This window comes from Corylus avellana, chromosome 10 (genome assembly GCF_965113065.1).
Source record: "Corylus avellana chromosome 10, dhCorAvel1.hap1.2, whole genome shotgun sequence".
In the NCBI taxonomy this organism is placed as follows: domain Eukaryota; kingdom Viridiplantae; phylum Streptophyta; class Magnoliopsida; order Fagales; family Betulaceae; genus Corylus; species Corylus avellana.
In genome coordinates this window covers 14,195,687-14,217,719 of record NC_142499.1, presented here as the reverse complement: position 1 = coordinate 14,217,719, position 22,033 = coordinate 14,195,687, and the positions used below count along the sequence as shown (strand labels likewise).

The following is a 22,033-nucleotide window of genomic DNA, read 5'->3' as shown; positions in this document are numbered from 1 at the left end:
CACTCTTAGACAAATTAGATCCCAAAGGAACCCTAATTTGCTAGAAGAGCGTTCCACTGAGACCATGGGAGATGGTAACCACGTAGCTTTGCAAGAGCATTATCTTCCCACCACTTACACTACTCCCACATGTCTCCGACTGTAGGAAATTACGGCAACCCATTATGAAATTAAGCCTAGCACTATACGAAGTTTACCTTCTTTCCTAGGGCTTAGCACTGAAAATCCTTATGACTTCCTCAGTGATTTTGAAGCAATTTGTGATACCACTAAAATGAACGGATTCACTGAGGATGCCCTAAAGATGCGTCTTTTTCCTTTCTCCCTCAAGAAAAAAGCCAAACATTGGTTCCAGTCCTTAACACCCAACTCTATCACTTTTTGGGCTCAATTGCAACAAGAACTTCTTAAGAAGTATTACCCCATAGGAATGACCAATGACACTAGGAGAGCCATCACTACTTTCTCCCAATATGAGGCAGAAGATTTCTATGAGACTTGGGATAGGCTATAGAGCTTGCTTAGATCATGTCCACACCATGCTGTCCCGAAATGGTAGCTAGTGTAGTGTTTTTGTGATGGCCTAACCGAGTCCAATAGAAAAATGGTGGATGCATCATGTGGGGGAACTTTCATGTTAAAAAGTGAAGATGAAGCATGTGCTATGTTTGTGAATTTGAGTAACAATTCTCTTCAACAGGTCTCCACCAGTCGAAGGGCACCAACATCTAAAGCAATCAAGACAGAGGGTTTGTATGAAGCAGGCCATCCCCAAATATGGCTAACCAAGTAGTTGAGGCTATCACCAAGAAGCTAGACCAATGGATGATTGCTGGTTTTGCTCCTAATGCTGCTCACACGCCCACACTACCTGAACCATGTTCATTCTGTTCCAGTCCTATGCATCATGTAAATAACTGCCTTGTTACAGGAAATTATACTAATATTGCTAATGAGCAGGTTAATGTAGCTTTCTCCATACTGGGTAATGATCCGTACTCCAATTCCTACAACCCCGGGTGGAGAAATCATCCAAATTTCTCATGGAAGAATCCAAATTCGGGCAACTTAGCCCCAGGGCCACACAATCAAGCCTAATCCAATAGGCAGCCCTATCAACCATTCTACTTATCGGCCTCCACAGCAGCAATACCAGGCCACAGATTCTAATTTTGAGGATAGGGTGCTCAAAATGATGAGTGAGTTGGCGAGCGAGATAAAGCAGACAGTCAAATCTCAGGAAGAAATAATAAACTCACACTCCCAATCCATTGCCAAGCTAGAATCTCAAGTCGGACAACTTGCCAACACCCTCAATAGAAGGGACGAAGGAAAGCTCCCGAGTCAGCCGGTGGTAAATCCTAAGGGGCACTACATGGTAGATGAGGGCACTTCATACCATCAGCACGTTCAAGCCATCACCACCTTGAGAAGCGGAAGAATAGTTGACAATCATTTGGAGGAGAAGAAGGGTGAGCACACGGAGGTTGTACGGAATCTGCAGAATGATAAATGCAAGCAAGTAAGCAATGAGGCTTAGTCATCAGTAGCTCCCACTCTAGAGATTCCATATGAGCCATGAGCTCCCTTCCTAGAACGTCTCAAGGTACCGTCCCACTTTGGGAAACAAGGAGAGAAAATACAAGGAATGATGGAGATGTTCAAATAGGTAAAAATCAATCTCCCTCTTCTTGATGCCATTGCCCAAGTGCCTGCCTATGCCAAGTTCCTTAAAGACTTGTGTACTCAAAAGAGGAAGACCAGAAATAACATCCCCAAGAAAGTCCTTCTGAATAAGCAAGTGAGTTCCCTGATTAGGCACAACACTCCTCCGAAGTTCAAGGACCCCGGGGCTCTTACAATTTCATGCATCATCGAAAAAAGGGAAATTGATAAGGCACTCTTAGGTTTGGGAGCTGGTGTGAATTTACTTCTATATTCAGTATATCTGCAGCTCGGCCTAGGGGAGCTGAAGCCCACCACAGTGATTCTACAACTAGCTGATCGTTCGATTAAGAAGCCTAGAGGGATTATAGAAGATGTGATCATCCAAGTGGATAAATTTTTCTTCCCAGTCGACTTTATAATGCTTGACACCGAGCCTGTGCCCAATCCTAAGAAGCTGGTTCCTGTCATCCTTGGGCGTCATTTCTTAGCCACAACGAATGCATGTATCGATTGTCGAACTGGAGTCATGGAGATCTCATTTGGCAATATGAAGGTTCGATTGAATATCTTTACTGCATTTTAGCATGCTCCTGATCAGAATGAGTGTTTCTTTTTGGACAGCATTGAGGAATATGTAGAAGATTCACTACCTAGTCTCCTGACAAAGGATCCAGTAGAAGCCCGCCTGATTACTTTGACTTTGAAGAATTCAACACCGACCAGTACATCAAAGAGGTCCATGATTTGCTAGAAACAGCCGCAAGCGTAGATTTCCATCCATGGAGAGTACTAAAGGAGCCCCTACCTGTGACATCGAGCACTCCTCCTGTTCCTTCTCTACTTTCTCCACCGAAGCTTGAGTTGAAGCCCCTGCTAGCAAAGGTCAAGTATGCATTTCTTGGATCTAACAACACTCTGCCTATTATCATTGCTTTTGACCTACAAAAAGACCAAGAAGACAGTATGCTCGCAGTGTTAAAGAAGTACAAAGAGGCCATTGGATGGACCGTGGCAGATTTGAAAGGCATCGACCCTTCTATCTGTATGCACAATATCCATTTGGAAGAAGATGCTCGACCTTCCCGTGAGGCACAGTGCCGGTTGAATCCAAACATGAAAGAGGTAGTGATGAAAGAGGTAGTCAAGTTACTTGATGCAGGCATCATCTACCCTATCTCAGATAGCAAATGGGTGAGCCCCACTCAAGTGGTTCCAAAGAAATCTGGCATCACCGTCATTGAGAATTTTGTTGGAGAGTTGGTTCCACAGTGCACAACCATGGGATGGCGGGTTTGCATCGACTACCAAAAGCTCAATTCCAATACCCGGAAGGACCAAATCCTGCTCCCATTCATTGATCAAATTTTCGAGCGTCTTGCTGGCCAAAGCTACTACTGCTTCCTAGATGGTTATTCCGGGTGTAATCAGGTTGCAGTTGACCCTAAGACCAAGAGAAGACGACGTTCACATGTCCATTTGGCACCTTTGCTTACCGACGCATGCCCTTCGGCTTATGCAATGCTCCTACCACATTCCAGAGATGTATGATGTCTATCTTCTCCGACATGGTGGAGAAATTTTTGGAGGTATTTATGGATGATTTTTCTGTTTTTGGATCTTCTTTCGATAAATGTCTCAAGAATCTTTCACTTGTGCTTCAACGTTGCAAAGAAACTAATCTGATTTTAAGTTGAGAGAAGAGCCACTTCATGGTGCAGGAAGGTATAGTTTTGGGCCATATAGTGTCCAAAAGAGGTATTGAGGTGGACCGGGCCAAAGTTGAACACATTGAAAATTTACCACCGCCCACTTTAGTGAAGTAGATCCACTCCTTCCTAGGGCATGCAAGCTTCTACTGCCGCTTCATTAAGGACTTCAGTAAAATTTCAAGGCCCTTATGTAACTTGCTTGCTAAGGACGCCTCTTTTCACTTTGATGAAGCATGTCACGAGGCATTCCAGAAGCTCCGGTCTCTGTTATCTGCTGCCCCCATCATGCGGCCTCCTGACTGGTCCTTGCCCTTTGAAATCATGTGTGATGCGTCTGACTATGCTGTGGGTGCAGTTTTGGGACAACCGGTAGGCAAGCTTCCTCATGTCATTTATTATGCTAGCAAGACTCTAATGGAGGCTCAAGCCAATTACACAACCACCGAGAAAGAATTGCTAGCTGTGGTCTTTGCTCTGGATAAATTTCGCTCATATCTTTTGGGATCAAAGGTTATCATTTTTTCTGATCATGCTGCTCTGCGACATTTGCTGGCCAAGAAGGAAACAAAGCCACGATTGATCCGCTGGATACTCCTTCTGCAAGAATTTGATATTGAGATTCGGGACAAGAATGGCACTGAGAATGTTGTTGCCGACCATTTGTCACGACTTTTATTGGAGACACCCCAGTCGGTTCCTGTTCATGACTCTTTCCCAGTTGAGCAATTATTTGAAATCACTCCGTAAAATCTGCCATGGTATGCCGATATTGTCAATTATCTAGCTACAGGACGTATTCCTTCTCATTGGTCTAAGCAAGATAAGGACCGCTTCTTCAAGAAAGTTCGATTCTATTTTTGGGAAGATCCGGAGTTGTTCAAGTATTGTGATGATCAGATCATCCGACGCTGTGTCCCTGAGAGTGAATTTTCCAGTATTCTCACATTCTATCACTCTTTAGCTTGGGGAGGACATTTCAGTACCAAGAAGACAGCAACCAAGGTTTTACAATGCGGATTCACATGGCCCACCTTGTTCAAAGATTCCCATGAATTCTGCCGAGCTTGTGAGAGATGTCAACGCCTAGGAGCTATGTCTCGGAGGGACATGATGCCATTGAACCCCATCCTCATTGTAGAGATTTTTGATGTCTGGGGTATCAACTTCATGGGACCCTTTCCACCATCTTGTGCATATGAGTACATTTTGGTAGGAGTGGATTATGTCTCTAAGTGGGTAGAAGCCATTGCCACAAAGACCAATGATCACAAGGTTGTGGTGAAGTTCCTCCAAGCCAACATGTTCATCAGATTTGGTACTCGTCGGGCCATCATCAGTGATGGAGGTAGACATTTTTGCAATCTTTTTTTCAAAGCCTTGCTTCTCAAGTACTCCGTCACACATAAGGTAGCCACTCCCTACCATCCTCAAACAAATGGCCAAGTGGAAGTTTCTAACCGGGAGATTAAGCACATTCTGGAGAAGATGGTTAGGCCAGACTGAAAGGATTGGTCCTTGCACCTCAATGATGCATTATGGGCCTACCACACAGCTTACAAAACCCCCATTGGAATTAAAACACAAGGCTGGTATATGGCAAGGCGTGTCACCTCCCTGTGGAATTAGAACACAAGGCTCTGTGGGCAATCAAGTAGTTCGATTTCGACATGCAAGCACCCCGTCCCCATCGGAAACTTCAGTTGACAGAGTTGGAGGAGCTGCGGCGAGATGTATATGATAGTGTTTGCCTTTATAAGGACTGGACTAAGGCTTTTCATGACAAACATATCTTGCCCAAGACATTTGTACCGGACCAGAAAGTATGGCTCTTCAATTCCAAACTCCGGCTTTTCCCTGGGAAGCTTCGCTCCAAGTGGGATGGCCCCTTCATAGTCACCTTGGTGTTGCCCCATGGTGCCGCCGAATTGCGGGACCCAATGGATGGCACTCTGTTCAAGGTCAACGGTCAAAGGTTGAAGCCCTGCATCTAGAACTTTGAGCCAAGTACAGATGTGGAATCCATCGATTTGACGGATCCTGTCTACTTTTTTGATTGAGGCACTGGCATCCTGGGCTCGAGCGCATCTATTGTGCGCTCGATCCTAGACCACGGGCCTGCTCTCGAGCCCACCCCGAGTGGGATCTAGCGCAAACGCTCAACACTAACAGACACTTGCACGAATGCACTAGAGCGCACCATCAGGAGCGCTCGAGTGTACTGCCGGCCTTCCGTTCACTCCTTGCGCAAGTGCGATCGAGTGCCCGCTCGAGCGCACTCGTTCAGAGGGTTCATATGACCTTTTTAGGTCATGACTCATTCTTTTTCCCCCATTTCCCCGCCCAAGCGCCGCATATCCCAGCACCCCAATACTCCGCATCCCCACTTCTCTCCCCCACACCACCCAATGCCACCTACCCATCGCCCCCAAACACCACCCAACGCCACCCACCCTACGACTATAGAACCACCCCCTGCCGCCACCACCGTCCTTCCCCCAATCTTTTTCTCCCTCTCTGACCACTTTTCTCTCCCCCATTTCCCATTCTCCCCAACACCTCACCGTCACCATTTTCTTTCAATTTTTTTTTGTGGAAATAGCAGTCCGTGGGTGCTCCACCACACACAGACTGCTCCGGGTTGTGTTTTTTTCTCTTTGGAAGGGGTTGGGCAGCCGAGTAAGGTGGTTCTCTACCACTTCCCTTTTGAGGTGCCCACCAGGTGTTCGACAAAAAGCCTCAACGAAGCAACGTCATGCTTCCGGCCCCCGCTTCTACCTCCTGGTCTTCCCCCGCTCGGGATACCACCCCCGAAGCCCCATCTCAGCCGTTACCACGCCGTGGGAAGCAACGGAAGCTTATTTTGTAAACGTCGTTTGCCATTGACACCATCTTCCAAAGCCTCCAAGCAACTAAGTGGGTGGTCAAAGAATATAAACGCCGCGGCCTCACCGCATTGTTCCAGCCAGTCAGCCCCGTTGTTTACGAAGTCCTGGTCTGAGAATTTTATGCCCATCTCACATTTGATTGTTCTCGGCTGGGCATCCTCTCTTCATCGGTGGCGGGCATGGACGTTGAGCTGACCACCGATGACATTGCTGCTGCTTTGCAATGTTCTCATGCGTGCCCGTCTAATATTTTGGCATGGGATGGCTCCCCTCGGTACTTAGACCTACCGTCTGATCTGACACTGCAATATATTGTGGACGACATCTGCCGTGGCTGTTGTACCGATGATCTCCACAATTGTACAAGCAAGGTCCTGCTGCCTTCCCGACTTTGCTTCGTGGATTTCATTTTGCAGCGAAATGTGAGTCCCTTTGGACACAAAACTCAACGCGCGGCCCCTTCCTCACGGCCCTTTATGCCTTTCAGAGAGGCTTTTGGATTTCCATCCCTCAGCTCATTTGGGATCAGATACATAAGTTTTGGGACGGGGCGATTGTGCGATGCACTCAAGATTCGTCTTCATGGGGACTCCAATTCCCTTTTCTCCTCACCCATATCTTTTAGACCCGAGGCATTAAGGGTACGCCCACTGATGGGCTTATTTCTGCTCACCCTCAGTTCGGACTGATCCAGTGGAACCAGAGTTGTTTCCATATGACGAGACAACGTAGGGAGCCTGCAGCAGCTGAGGTCGTCAAGGAGACCGATGGGCCTATACACAATGAGCCACCTATAGCTGAGCCGGTAGACAGAGAGGGAGTGGCGGTGACCGTTACTATGAGCATGTCATAATATGAGTCCCTCCACAAAGAACTGCAGGAGCTCCGATCTGAGCTGGCTACCTAGAGGGCGGAGGATAAGCGCCTGGCAGATGAAAGATTTGAAGCCCAGCAAGAACTGTTGTGCACCATTTTGGCATGGCTGCCACCTCATTCAAGGGCATCTTCTTCTATGCCACAGTGATAGGTTAGGTACTTCTCTCCGTTGAACTGTTTTACTGTTGTTTTCCACACACTGAGGACATTGTGTGTTTTAAGTTGGGGGTATGGGCATACATGTTAGTTCTGAGCATGCAATTAATTTTCCTGTTGTGATTTGAAATTCATTGATGGGCTTAATATGACAAACACATGATCACTTGATTAAGGAATTAAAATTGTGTTACTTTCATTGGCAGCATGAAAGATTACTTGTTTCAATTTGATTTTCACAAGCACATTTGCATGTAGTCTATGGGACATAAAATCTAGAATCAATAATGTCTGGCTTTAATATTTGGAATGTAGTTGGGTAACTTATTGGGAAAATGACCTTGGCATCAATTCATATTAAAAAAAAAAAAAAAAAAAAAGTTGATCATTTTAAACTTTCCACCAAGTAACCGGACCTCTTTCCTCATTAAGTAGTGAGTGTTCGCCTCAAAAAGTGAGAAGTTTGGTTTGATTGCTAAAAAAAAAAAAAAAAAGGAAAAAAAAATAGCTTCGCTTTGTAGCCTTTTTTACCCCAGTTGGTAAGTCCTTAGGGGTGTCTTTACACCTAATGCCCTAAAACCATCTGGTTTGGGAGTCATTGGCCTAACGCTCGATACATGGGTCAATTAGAAAGCTTAAGGGAGCTAAGTGAAAAAAAATAAAAAAATAAAAAAATAAAAAAAATAAAAAAAATTGCCTTGGTTGTCTATTCAATCGGAAGTCCAATGAATTTTGAGTATTGATCCATGCATGATTGAGATTAGTTTTGAAATCCCATGGCTATGTGTTAAGTTCATGTACACTCGTTGAATCTTGTAATATCTCATAATTGCCATGATTGAAGCAAAGTTGTAATTTCCTGAAATTGTGAAGATAGTGTTTGTTTTATTAAGCCTATTAATGACTAAGAACCATGATGGTCATGATATTGCATTCTTGGGAACTACATGGTCATAAAATGTTTGTGGGTATCATTCTTGGAAAACCCTCACGAGACTTCACTCGTCCACTAGGGAACTCCTAGGGGTTTAAACGGCTTGTTGCATATGCTAAATGCAACCGTACATCCCACGAAAGATGGATTTATCATTTTGTTTTCAGTTTATTTTCCATTTTGTATTGCTAAGGGACTAGTAATATGTAAGTTGGGGGGGGGGGGGTGTGATAAGCACTGACTGTTGCACATTCAAGCCTCTTAATTTACATATGTTAATTCCCTAGCATTGTTATTTGTTTGATTTTGTTTTGTTTTTGTGTTTCAGGTCTTATTTGACAAACCATTGAAAATTGGGCTTAAAAGGGCAAAAAGCTGATCATTCTAGATTTAGGATCGAGCTCAGCAGTCCTAAGGTCGAGCACACCTGCGCTCGTGCGCACAACAGTTAATCTCGAGCGCACTATTCGAGCGCACAAAACCTCGGATCGAGCGCACTCAGGCGTGTATTGCACAGCAGCAATCCTTTTCTAGCGTGGAGACTGACCTCCGGTTTTTTGAGGATTTTTAGGGTTTTTAGGGTTTTCCTAATCCCTATAAATAGAGCTCTAAACATTGTAAACAGACACACCACTTTCTAGAGTTTAAATTTCAGTAAATTGTCTGCTTAGAAGATCATGAGCAGCTAAACCCAAATGTGGGGTATTGATGTAACCCTTTCCAAGCACAATGGTTTGATTGTATTTAATATCTAGTTTTCAATTTATGCATGTTGATTATATAACTCTAAGGATTGCTATAATTGATTTCTGTTTTTCATATTAAATGCAATTGTTCTTTAATTCCAATTCAATATTAGTCAAATCTTTATCTTGTCTTAGAAATTATTTTACTATTATTAAACTCAAATTATTCCTATTTTCTGTGATTATAAGAATGATGGTTATACAATGGTTCTTAATTGCCATGCAATCAATAGGGATAGATAGACCATACCTAGGAAAGACGGATCGTACTACACCCTAATTTAGTATAATTTAGGAAGACGATCTATGCCAACCGAAGATGGGTTATGCTATTCCATTGATTGTATGAGATTATTTTCATATGTTTTCTTGTTTAATTTATAACAAGCATAGAATGAGTTGCTAGAATTAAATATGGTTAACCATTGATGTGCGGATTGTGGTGAAATCAATACCCTACTCTCTCTCTCTCTCATATATCTACTCTTTTTCTTTTCATACACTTTAGTTTTTAAGCAAATCAAATAAAATCTCCTTTTAATTAAGTTAACTTTAATCTTTTAAATTTTGATAATTAAACCCCTGCAGTCCTTGAGGTTCGACACCCTCAATATAGCCATATCCTACAAAGATTCGTTTCATTGCGAGTGGTTATTTTTATTATTGATATTTTTGGTCACAAAATACCACATCAGTTCTTCATCGGTGAGGCTTCATCCCCAACCTTGGGAATCTAGCTTCACATAAAAATAAAACCTAAATCTAAAGAAAACCTAAACTAAAAAGAGAAAAACTGTAGAATTTTGCTCTCTGGAATTCTCTCCCTTTTCTTGAATGCAAAGAAGTTTATTTATAGGCTTAGGGAAGTCCTAGAAGCCCTATAAAACCTAGATAATTTGGAGGTCTGTTTCCTAGTCAAAATAGCAGTTTGAAATCGGAATAGGATTCGTCCAGATTTGTGTTCTTTAATTGCGGTGCGATTTTGGCATAGTAAACGTCCAAATTAGGAAAATCTTATCTTAGAACGAATTGTATTATTTTGAGTTAGCTTTGCAATGCCGCTTGAATCACTTCAATCCAATATTTGAGTGGAAAGTTATGGTCAAAATACTGAGATGTGTGCAGAATCTGAATTTGAATCCAATCTGAAATTTTATCCAATCTGATCTTTAATCCGATTTAACCTTTTCTTGGATTTTGTTAAACTTAACCACCACATCTAAGTCTTCTCAAAGTATGCTTTCTTCCAAACTTTGCATTTTCCCTTCAAAGCTGTAGTTTTTCTTCAATGACCTACAAAATACTAAAAGCACAAACTAACACAAAACATTAAATAATGACACAGCTAAAGGATTAACTAATGTAAATAAAGGGGTCCAAATATGGAATATTTCGCACTTATCAATCTTGAACATTTTGAAGCAATGACAGCACAAATCGAAGCCCTGACTCGACAGAACATCGAACTCCACTTACGGATGTTCGAGCAATCTCATTGCGAGGAAACCCGTGGTGGGCGGGACGAAGAAGAGCACAACAATCGGGTTGACACTTTGAGCAACCCGGAGGAGGACACCAAGAAGACCATTTTGAGTAGTACGTGTGCAGGAAGGAGGAAAGCCGAATGGATGATAGCAAAATCGGTGGTACCTAGGATAGAGATGACGAACTCAACCGAAGGATGGCAGAGTTTGACAAAAGATTCACAAACTTGGAGATGGAACGAAATAATAATGGGAAGGATACCTTTGTTGAGAAGATGTTGCAAGGAACCAGTTCTCCTTTTTCCACATGTGTGGAGGAATACCGGTTGCCTGAAAAATTCAAAGCCCCTCCTATGATGAGATATAAGGGTGTCAGAGATCCAGTCGAACACTTGGAAGATTTTCAGTCACATGTACGCCTCCTTGGCATCCCAAATGAAGTGGCTTGTTGTGCCTCCCCCCTCACTTTATCAGGAAGTGCCCGGAACTGGTTTACGAAGCTATCCCCGGGCTCGATCGACAAATGTGAAGACCTAGACCGGGTATTCTTAACTCAGTTTATGACTTCACAGACCCGGAAGAAACCACAGTCCTATCTACTGACTCTGAAACAACATAATGATGAGACCCTGAAGCAATTCATAACTTGGTTCAACCTGGAGAAGACAGAAATTGAAGAACCCTCAGATGACCTAAAATATTCGGCGATCTATCACGGTCTCTTGACCAAAGAACCGGTAATGAAGAAGATATCGTGGAAACCACCAAATAATCTCTAAGAATTAATAAACAAGGTAGAAGAGTTCATCAATGAAGCTGATGTTCTGGAGGCGATAGATAGCATGAGGAATCCGGAATAGAGAAGAGAAGAAAGGAGGAGAGAAGAAAAGAAGAAAGAAACCCGAAAGATAGTAGAAGAACTTAAGCCCTTAAGGAAGAAATTCCCGGATTATGGTTTCACACCTCTCAATACGGGGATTTCAGATGTATAAATGGAGGTCAAGAGAAGAACAAAGATTGATACTGCAATTTTCATGAAGCTAGGGGTCACTACACTGAAGGATGCATAATGCTGAGGCTATTGATTGAGAAGCTCATCAAAAATGGTAAGCTGGTTCAATTCCTAGGGAATCAGAGGGATCAACTGAGGAATAACTGGGATAACCGGCCCTACAACAATCGTGACCGGGAACACCATCCCCGGGACCGCCCGTGCCAAGCTGGAGGAGGCAGGGAGAATCACCCTTGGGGGGACAGTCCACGAGAATGCAATCAAGGAAGAAGATAGAGGAGTCGTAGCCGACAACATGGAGATCCGAGAAACCAAATCATAATAGGAGAGATTCAGACAATAGCTAGAGGATTTTCTAGGGGAGGAGAGTCTAACCGCGCAAGGAAGGCTTATGCACGACAAGCAGGAAATCAAGAGGTATGGGCGGTCGAAAGGCCAATGAAGGTTCAGAAAAAAGAGTCTTTGATGATCGGATTCTCAGACGAAGACTATGAAGCGATATCTTTCCCTCATACGGATGCTCTGGCAGTTACCTTAGCTGTGGCCAAACATAACATGCACAGGATTTTGGTAGATAAAGGAAGTTCAGCCGACGTTCTGTACTGGCCAACTTTCAAACAGCTCAACATAGGCCAAGAGAAGGTTGAAACGGCGAAATTCCCATTGATGGGATTTGCGGGTGAGCAAGTTCAACCAATTGGTACGATTGATCTTCCAGTGACAGTCGGCACTGCCCTTAATCAGGTGATGATAATAGTAAAATTCTTGCTAATTGACCGGCCATCGGCATGCAACACCATCATTAGCAGAGCAGCACTCAATGAGCTCCGGGCAATAACATCTACCCTTCACTTCAAGATGAAGTTTCCTACTGATCACGGGGTCGGAGAAGTCAAAGGAGACTGGCAGCCCACCAATGCTACAACGTGACTATGAAAGACGTCCCTAGAAAGGCTACTCCCGGGGCCAGGTATAGCAATGGCGAGAAATAGTAATTACAGGGTGGAGAACCAGTTGAAGAATTGGAGGAACATTTGATCGGTAACTCCGAGAGAAGTGTTAGAGTCGGGTCGCAATTGACCCAGGAGCTGAAAGATGAATTGGTGACCTTCCTCGGAAAGAATGAAGACGTATTCGCCTGGAGCCACAAAGATATGCCTAGAATAGACCCTGCAGTAATAGTTCACCAGCTGAATGTGGACCCAAATCACACACTAGTAATTCAAAAAAGAAGAGGTTGTGCACCTAAGAGAAGTAAGGCTGCAGTAGAAGAAGTGGAGAAGTTAATTCGAGCAGGATTCATCAAAACTGTGCAATACCCGAAGTAGCTATCCAACGTAGTGCTAGTAAAGAAGTCTAATGGTAAATGGAGGATGTGTGTGGACTTCTCAGATCTCAACAAAGCTTGTCCAAAAGACAGCTTTCCTCTACCACGGATTGATCTGTTAGTTGATTCGACATCTGGGCATGAGTTACTTAGCTTCATGGATGCTTTTTTCGGGTTTAATCAAATACACATGTATGAATTGGACCAAGAGAAAACGTCCTTCGTGACAGACTGGGGAACCTAATGCTATGAGGTGATGCTGTTTGGATTGAAAAACACAGGGACAACCTATTAGAGGTTGGTCAACTAGATGTTCCAAGGTCAGATTGGGCAGAATATGGAAGTCTACGTAGACGATATGCTGGTGAAGAGCATATTGGTAGCAAACCACATCCAAGACCTAGCCGATCCATTCCTAGCCCTAAGGCTCTACGGTATGAAGCTAAACCCTGCTAAATGTGCTTTCGGAGTGTCCTTGGGTAAGTTCTTAGGGTTTGTGGTATCAAGGCACATAATTGAAGCTAACCCGGAGAAGATACAGGCAATGCTAGATATGCAAGCACCATGGAGCATAAAGCAATTACAGCAGCTCATGGGTAGGGTTGCTACCTTAAACAGGTTTATTTCCTGGTCAACGGACAAATACTTGCCCTTCTTCAAGGTTTTCTGGAAAGTATTTATATAGGATGAAGAATGCGAAGAAGCCTTCAATCAGTTGAAGCAATACTTAGGGAACCCTCCCTTACTTAATCGAGCAAGTGAAAGAGAGATACTCTACTTCTACTTGGAAGTATCACCCACTGCCGTGAGTTTAGCTTTGGTCCGAGAAGACCAGCGCACCCAAAAGCCGGGGTATTTCACTTGCCGGGGCCTTACACGGACCAGAAAAGAGATATCCCTGTATAGAAAAACTGGCATTCACATTAATAACATCAGCTCGGAGGCTAAGGCCGTACTTCCAAGCTCATACCGTCAAAGTCTTGACAGAGTACCCATTGAAGAAGGTGATGCAAAAACCAAATGTTTTAGGAAGATTGGTGAATTGGGCCATAGAGTTGGGAGAGTTTGATGTAGAGTTTCATCCAAGGACAACAATCAAAGGGCAGGCACTAGCTGACTTTCTCGTGGAATTTTGACATTTCCCAGAACCAGGCCAACTACCTAAGGGAGAAACATGGATAGCATATGTAGACGGGTCTTCCACCCGGAAGAGAGGCAGAGCAAGGATCGTGCTGACAGACCTAGGAGGAGAAGCCCTGGAGTTCTCAATCTGGTTGGACTTCATTACGACCAACAATGAAGCAGAGTACGAAGCAGTCATAGCCAGAATGAGCTTGGCCCGGGACATGGGGGCCAAGAATCTGGAGGTAAGGAGTGACTCCCAAGTGGTAATCGGTAATATTCAAGGAGAATACGAGGCTCGGGGGGTAAAAATTAAGAAGTATCTCACCAAGGTGCAGGAACTCCAAATCTTCTTTGATATGGTAGTGTTGACTAGGATCCCTCGAGAAGACAACAGCCGGGCCAATATCTTAGCAAGACTCGGGTCCACAATAGATGAAGAAGTAGAAGCTTCGAAACAAAAGGTAAAAGTCCTAACCGAACCTTCCATATGACCGACTGCGAAGATCCTGCAAGTTGAGCAAGGAGATGAAGCCCCGGAATGGGCTGTGGATATTATCTGATACTTGAGAGATGAAGGGCTGCTGGATGATAGATAGAAGGCATGACAGATCCGGATGAGGTCTGCCCGGTACACCTGGATTGATGGCTCTCTACAAGCGAGGATACATATTACCATGGCAGAGGTAGATTATGTAATGTGGGAGATTCATGAAGGGGTATGCGGCAGCCACGGAGGAAGCCGAATGCTGGCTCACAAAGTTGTTAGAGCCGGGTACTATTGGCTCAGAATGAACAAGGATTCTAATGACATCGTGAAACATTGCGACAAGTGTCAGAGATTTGTTAAAATCACAAAGAATCCCCCTAAAGAGTTGAGTCCAATCTCGGCACGATGGCCCTTGACACAATGGGAAGTCGACTTGGTAAGTCTACTACCCACGGGAAAGGAGGATGCAAGTTCATAGTAGTCGCAGTAGATTACTTCACCAAATTGGTAGAAGTGGAAGCACTGGCAGCCATCACAACCAGAAACATCCAGAATTTTCTGTGGAGATCAGTAGTGTGTAGGTACAGAATTCCTCACACCTTTGTGACAGACAATGGTAAACAATTCGACTGTGAACCATTCCAAAAGTGGTGTGCAAAACTCCATACAAAGAATTACTACTCTTCACCGGGACATCCCCAGGCAAACGGATTGATAGAAGCAACCAACAAGACCTTGATGAAGACTCTAAAGAAGAAGCTTGAAAATAGTAAAGGAGCTTGGGTAGAGTTTCTTCCGAAAGTATTGTGGTCCTACAGAACAACCACCCCAACTCTTACCGGGGAAACACCCTTTGCCCTAACATATGGAATTGAAGCTATGATTCCTGTGGAGGTAGGGTCTCTTAGCTACCGAGTGGAGCATTACAACCCAGGGCTGAATGAAGAAGGAATGAAGCTGCACCTAGACTTCCTACAAGTGAAGCGAGAAAGAGCTCAGATCACCATGGCCGCCTATCAGCAGAAAGCAGCTAAGTACCTCAACAAACGGGTTAAACATCGAGACTTCAAAGTCGGAGATTTGGGTCCTTACAAAGGTAACCATCTCCACACGAGATCCCACTGAAGGGAAGTTGGTTCCAACATAGGAAGGGCCCTACCAGGTTGTCAAGTGTCGTCGACAAGGAGCGTACCACCTCCAGGGGGCATATGGAAAGCCAGGACAAGGAGAAAACCCTGGGCAAAAACATGGAGATTCATACCTGAAGGCAAGGAGAAAACCTTGGGAAAAAACAATGAATAGGGAGACAACCCTCCAAAACAAGGACAAGGAGAAAACCCTGGGCGAAAACAATGAATAGGGAGACAACCCTCTAAAACAAGGACAAGGAGAAAACCTTGGGCAAAAACAAAGAATCACCCAAGACGAACGGGGAACAAAAGTTAGTTTGTTAAAAGACTTGTAAATCATTGATTAAAGGTTATTATCCAGGTTTGGATTATCTTGATGACTTTGAGAGGGACCCAGGCATGATCCCCAACTGTCTCGAAACTATGACGGGCGTAACCCCCGGCAAGGGATAGAGCTGGGGGGTATTCCCAGAAACTCAAGAGATGCCAAAAACAGAGCTGAAGAGCTCCAACAAACAGGCCCAAAACACACTCATTAGGGAGACACAAGTTTCGGACAAGGTCAAATAACAAGCCGCCGGAAGGCTTTGGCTAAATTCCCGTTATCCAAGTACCTTGGCTAAGGGAATTGGGGGGTAACTATTGAGAATAAATTCACACTATAAGCCCACCAAATTCTGAGCCCAATGGTTAAGAATAGGGCCATAAAAATATTAATTAAATAGCAAGGGCTATTTAACTAATCAATAGATAATATGTTCCAATTAGGATTATATTGGAATAAAGAAATCCTATTTATCTCTACAAGATGGTTATTCATGACTATCTCTCCAAGAAGAAGCTTAATATTATCTCTACAAGATAATCGTTCAGGTTTATCTCAACTTCAACCTTCAAGATACCAGTTCGAATCAACTTCAACCTTCAAGCCTATAAATAGGCCCCTACACAAGGTACAAAATACGCTCTCTCTCAAATTAGAAATTATTAGGCATATTAAATCATTGTGTGCCAAAGCACAGTATTTCCCTTAGGTTCTAACTTTGGCATCGGAGTGTCCACGGTACCTACACTGTCGGACCCTTTGATGCTTTTTTATTCTTTTGCAGCAATTTGGAGTACACACAACATCAAATTGAAGATCTCAAAGAACGTGCATCCACCATGAAGAAAACTGTTCTAATAGTGTGAAATAGAGAAATAAATTGGATGTACATGGTTTTTTTAGGAATTTTAAAGCCCCACAAGTTGAAAGTTTTTCTTTTTAATCTCTATCTCATTTTTTATTTTTTATTTATTTATTTTTCTCAAGGCCAAGACGTATGTGAGTGCACATGGTTCGTTTTTTATTGTTAGAACATTGTATTTGGGTTAGGTGTTCATTTCTTTTGTTGAAACCTAGCTTTTGATTTGATTGATGTATTTAAACGGTTGGTAATCGGAGTTCGTGTATTTTGAGATGGTGAGATCAGATTGATTGTTGGGGTTTGATGGTTGTTTGCAGTTGTATATCAGGTTGTGAACCCTTCTGTATTTAAAATACAAACTTTCTAATGTTAAGATAAACTTTTTGGAATCCTAAGGCCTCTAGAAGCCTTTCTGGGGTTAGGGTTTTGAATTAAGAGTTTACGGATATGTGCAGGGATCAAAATTGGGTAGTGTTGAATTGTAAACATACAAAATTTCCACCACCAAGATGGACTTATAATGTATCAAAATACATACAAACTATACAAAACAAGGATAATAACAAGGTGATAATCCTAAGAGTGGGACTGTCTGGACCTCCTAGGGCTATGCTCCGCTAACCTTCCACCAGGGGTGCCTCGCACACTAGGGCTCCCCCTCCCTGAGTTGACGCTTAGGCTCTGAATGCCATATGATAAGTGCCAAATATTCCATACTTGGACCCCTTTATTTACATTAGTTAATCCTTTAGATGTGTCGTTATTTAATGTTTTGTGTTTTCAGTATTTTGTAGGTCATTGAAGAAAAACTACAGCTTTAAAGGGAAAAATGCAAAGTTTGGAAGAAAGTATACTTTGAGAATACCTAGATAAGGTGATTAAGTTTAACCAAATACAAGAAAAGGTTAAATCGGATTAAAGATCAGATTGGATTAAAGTTCAGATTGGATAAAATTTCGGATTGGATTCAAATTTAGATTCTGCACATGTATCAGTATTTTGACCATAACTTTTCGTTCAAATATCAGATTGAAGTGATTCAAGTGGCATTGGAAATCTAACTCAAAATACTACAATTTGTTCTATAATAGGATTTTCCTAATTCGGAAGCTTACTATGCCAAAATCACCCCGAAATTAAAGGACACAAATCTGGACGAATCCTATTCCGATTTCAGACTTCTATTTTGACTGAAAGACAGACCTCCGAATTATCTAGGTTTAATAAGGCCTCTAGGACTTTTCTAAGCCTATAAATAGACTTCTTTGCATTCAAGAAAATATATAGCATTCCAGATAGCAAAATTCTACAGTTCTTCTCTTTTTAGTTTAGGTTTTCTTTAGATTTAGGTTTTATTTTTATATGGAGCTAAATTCCCAACTAAGGTTGGGGATCAAGTCTCGCCGATGAAGAATATCAATACTTTCATGCAAGTCTTTATTTATCTGATTTTATTGGGTTTAATATTTCAATTGTTTTACTTTTTTTCAATGTGTGGAGTGATTCTTGGATATCTTTTGTGATTCAAGGATACACTTGATAATTTAAGACAATTTCACATAATTGATTGCTTGATTTTATTTGTCTAAATAATTGGATATCCCTTGCGATTTGTTCTACGGATACATTTGGTGTTTCAATTAAGATTGGATATCTTTTGTGATTTACTGATACATTTGATGATTTAATTGATATTAGATTCCTTTTGCGATTTGTGCAATGAATGGATACATGGGATGATTTTGATTAACTGTTGAAGCATAGTGAAACATATCTAAGATTTTAATTGTGAGAACTTCAAATTAATATTGATAAACATGGAAGTATGTTGTTATGATGTCACTGATGACATCATTGAAGCCGTGCACCACCTTGAGGCCTCTCCAAAATATTCAAGTAAATACACTCCCTTTGAGATTCTTGAGCCTACTAATACTTCTCTTGTTCCTTCTATTGTCCAGGCACCAAAGTTGGAATTGAAGCAATTGCCAAATCACCTAACATATGCCTACTTAGGAGACAACAAGACACTACCGGTCATAATTGCTGCAAATTTGAGTTGTGAGGAAGAAGAAAAGCTGTTGAGAGTTCTTCGAGAGCATAAAACTGCTTTGGGTTGGACCATTGCTGACATCAAGGGAATAAGTCCAGCCAAGTCCATGCATCAAATCGTCCTTGAAGACGAAGCAAAGCCAACCAGGGATGCACAGAGAAAACTCAATTCACACATGAAGGAGGTAGTTAAGGCAGAGGTATTAAAACTACTGGATGTGGGCATTATCTATCCCATCTCAAACAGTAAATGGGTCAGTCCAATCCAAGTAGTTCCAAAAAAGAGTGGGATCATAGTGGTGAAAAATGAAGATGATGAGCTGATACCTACAAGAGTAATCACTGGTTGGAGGGTATGCATTGATTAACGAAAGCTGAACAAAGTGACAAGAAAAGACCACTTCCCCCTACCCTTCATCGATCAAATGCTAGAAAGGTTAGCTAGTCATAGCTACTATTGCTTCTTGGATTGGTACAGTGACTACAAGCAGATTGCAATAGCACCAAAGGATCAGGAGAAGACCACCTTCACATGCCCTTTTGGCACATTCACCTACAGAAGGATGCCATTTGGATTATGCAATGCACCAGCCACATTCCAAAGATGCATGATGAGCATTTTTTCAGATATGGTGGAGAAATCAATTGAGGTATTTATGCATGACTTCAGTGTTTTTGGGTCTAGTTTTGATGAATGCCTCCACCATCTAAAGAATGTTCTCAAGAGATGTGAAGAATACAACCTAGTGCTCAATTGGGAAAAATGCCACTTCATGGTTCAACAAGGCATTGTATTGGGTCACTCTATTTCAAACACAGGCATTGAGGTAGATAAGGCGAAGATTGACATCATCTCCAAACTTCCCCCACCACTGACAGTAAAGGGAGTGAGGAGTTTTCTCGGACATGCCGGGTTCTATAGAAGGTTCATCAAGGATTTCTCCAAGATCTCTAGACCCCTCTATGCATTGCTAGCAAAGGAGGTCATGTTTGAATGGACTAAAGAATGCATGACTGCCTTCAACACACTAAAAAAGCTGCTCACATCTGCACCAATAATGAGGGCACCCGATTGGAGTCTACCATTTGAGCTCATGTGTGATGCCAGTGACTTTGGCTTGGGAGCTGTCTTGGGTCAAAGAATGAATAAGGTACCTCATGCCATTTATTATGCTTCTAGAACATTGAATGATGCTCAGCTAAATTATTCTACCACTGAGAAAGATTATTAGCTGTCATATTTGCTTTGGAGAAGTTTAGATTGTACCTAATTGGTTCTAAGGTCATTATATTCACTGATCATGCTGCTTTGAGATATTTGTTTGCTAAAAAGGATGCAATGCCGAGATTGATCAGATGGGTATTATTACTACAAGAGTTCGACCTTGAGATCAGAGACAAGAAGGGCAGTGAGAATGTGGTGGCAGATCACCTATCCAGACTACTTCATGAGGAAGACGGAGATGAGCTCCCATTGAATGAAAACTTCCCAGATGAGCAGCTATTTGTAGTTGAGGTCCAACTCCCATGGTATGCAGATATTGTGAATTACATAACTGCCAAGGTTTTTCCTTCATGTATGTCTAGTCAAGAAAAGAAGAGGTTGATGTCCATACCTAGACAATACCATTGGGATGACCCCTATCTAGTCAAATTCTGCACGGATCAAATCATTAGAAGGTGTGTCTCAGAAGAGGAGCATATGAACATTCTGCAGCATTGTCATCAATTCGCTTGTGGAGGACACTTTGGGGCCAAGCGAACAGCGCTTAAGGTATTACAATATGGTTTTCATTGGCCTAATGTGTTTAAAGATGCCTTTTTGTTTTGCAGCTCTTGTGATAGATGCCAGAGAACCGGTAACATCTCCTCCAAAAACTAGATGCCATTGCAAAATATTCAAGTGGTATAGATTTTTGATGTATGGGGTATTGACTTCATGGGACCATTTCCTAACTCGTATGGTTATCTTTATATTCCTGTGGGTGTGGATTATGTGTCTAAATGGGTCGAAGCTGTCCCCTCAAAGACTAATGATCACAAAGTGGTTGTGAAGTTTTTGCAGGATAATATCTTTGCTAGGTTTGGGACGCCAAGGGCAATAATAAGTGATGGAGGTAGCCACTTCAACAATTATGCTTTTGCTGCTTTACTAAAGAAGTACGGGATCACCCATAAGGTTGGCACTCCATACCATCCTCAAACCAGTGGTCAAGTGGAGATAAGTAACCGAGAAATCAAAAGCATGCTAGAAAGGACAATGAATCCCAGTAGGAAGGATTGGCCTCTACGCTTGAATGATGCGTTATGGGCTTATAGGACTACATACAAGACGCCTATCGGTATGTCCCCATATCGATTGGTTTTTGGGAAAGCATGCCATCTACCAGTGGAGTTGGAGCACAAAGCATATTGGGCAATTAAGAAGTTCAACTTCGACATGCACCACGCTGGTGACAAGAGGAAACTGCAACTAAATGAACTGGAGGAATTACAGCATGATGCTTATGAGAATGCAAAGCTCTACAAGGAAAAAACCAAGGCATACCATGACAAGCTACTGTTCAGGAAAGAGTTTCATGAAGGACAAAAAGTACTAATCTATAATTCAAGATTGAGACTATTCCCTGGAAAACTTAAGTCAAGATGGTTTGGCCCCTGTATGGTCACCAAAGTATTTCCTCATGGAGCTGTGGAGGTCTATAGTCCACAAAAAGGTCAATCATTCAAGGTGAATGGACACAGAGTGAAGCCATACATTGAAATGACCTTTGCACCACGAGATCAAGATTTTGCATCACAAGATTTGGCACTCTAGGCTGTCCAATATGTAGCACCACCATCAGAAGCATCTTCCTCAGGACAGCAATAAGAGGGGACCACAAGTCTGGCTGAAGACGTTCAACTTGGCGCTCATGGGAGGCACCCCATAGCATATCCTTTTATTTTGTTTTATTTACATTTTGTTTTTGTTTTCCTTTGTGTGTTATTTTTCTTTGGTGTTTTAGTGTTTCAAGTCTTTTGTCATGTTTTTACATTCTGTTACTGCGATCGATCGCAACCTGTGTGTGATCGATCACAGGTCTTCACGTGTGGTTTCATCACATTCTGTTACTGCGATCGAGCACACCCTGAGTACGATCGAGCCCAGTAACCGACTTTTGGCTGTTGTACATTCTGTTTGTGCGATTGAACGCACCTTAGGTGCAATCGAGCGCACATCACCCACACTTGCATAGCCTAGCGCAAGTGCGA

The 22,033-nt window shown here is 42.6% G+C and overlaps 5 protein-coding genes across 5 annotated transcripts; all 5 read left to right on the top strand.

Annotated features, from left to right (window-relative positions):
• Positions 1-2,194: 2,194 nt before the first annotated feature.
• Positions 2,195-4,124, top strand: LOC148583382 (uncharacterized). Its single transcript, XM_088511393.1, has 5 exons — positions 2,195-2,221; positions 2,323-2,805; positions 2,887-3,210; positions 3,585-3,887; positions 3,939-4,124. The coding sequence occupies exons 1-5, from the start codon at positions 2,195-2,197 to the stop codon at positions 4,122-4,124; spliced, it is 1,323 nt and encodes a 440-aa protein (XP_088367519.1).
• A 6,531-nt stretch (positions 4,125-10,655) lies between these two features.
• On the top strand, positions 10,656-11,237 carry LOC148583381 (uncharacterized). The gene has a single exon (XM_088511392.1). The coding sequence runs from the start codon at positions 10,656-10,658 to the stop codon at positions 11,235-11,237; it is 582 nt and encodes a 193-aa protein (XP_088367518.1).
• Positions 11,238-11,908: 671 nt separating this feature from the next.
• On the top strand, positions 11,909-12,400 carry LOC148583380 (uncharacterized). The gene has a single exon (XM_088511391.1). The coding sequence runs from the start codon at positions 11,909-11,911 to the stop codon at positions 12,398-12,400; it is 492 nt and encodes a 163-aa protein (XP_088367517.1).
• A 734-nt stretch (positions 12,401-13,134) lies between these two features.
• On the top strand, positions 13,135-14,714 carry LOC148583379 (uncharacterized). Its single transcript, XM_088511390.1, has 4 exons — positions 13,135-13,398; positions 13,483-13,834; positions 13,944-14,383; positions 14,637-14,714. Exons 1-4 carry the CDS (start codon positions 13,135-13,137, stop codon positions 14,712-14,714), a joined length of 1,134 nt encoding a protein of 377 aa, XP_088367516.1.
• A 6,003-nt stretch (positions 14,715-20,717) lies between these two features.
• LOC148583378 (uncharacterized) lies at positions 20,718-21,596 on the top strand. Its single transcript, XM_088511389.1, has 2 exons — positions 20,718-20,759; positions 20,844-21,596. The coding sequence occupies exons 1-2, from the start codon at positions 20,718-20,720 to the stop codon at positions 21,594-21,596; spliced, it is 795 nt and encodes a 264-aa protein (XP_088367515.1).
• The last annotated feature ends 437 nt before the right edge of the window (positions 21,597-22,033 follow it).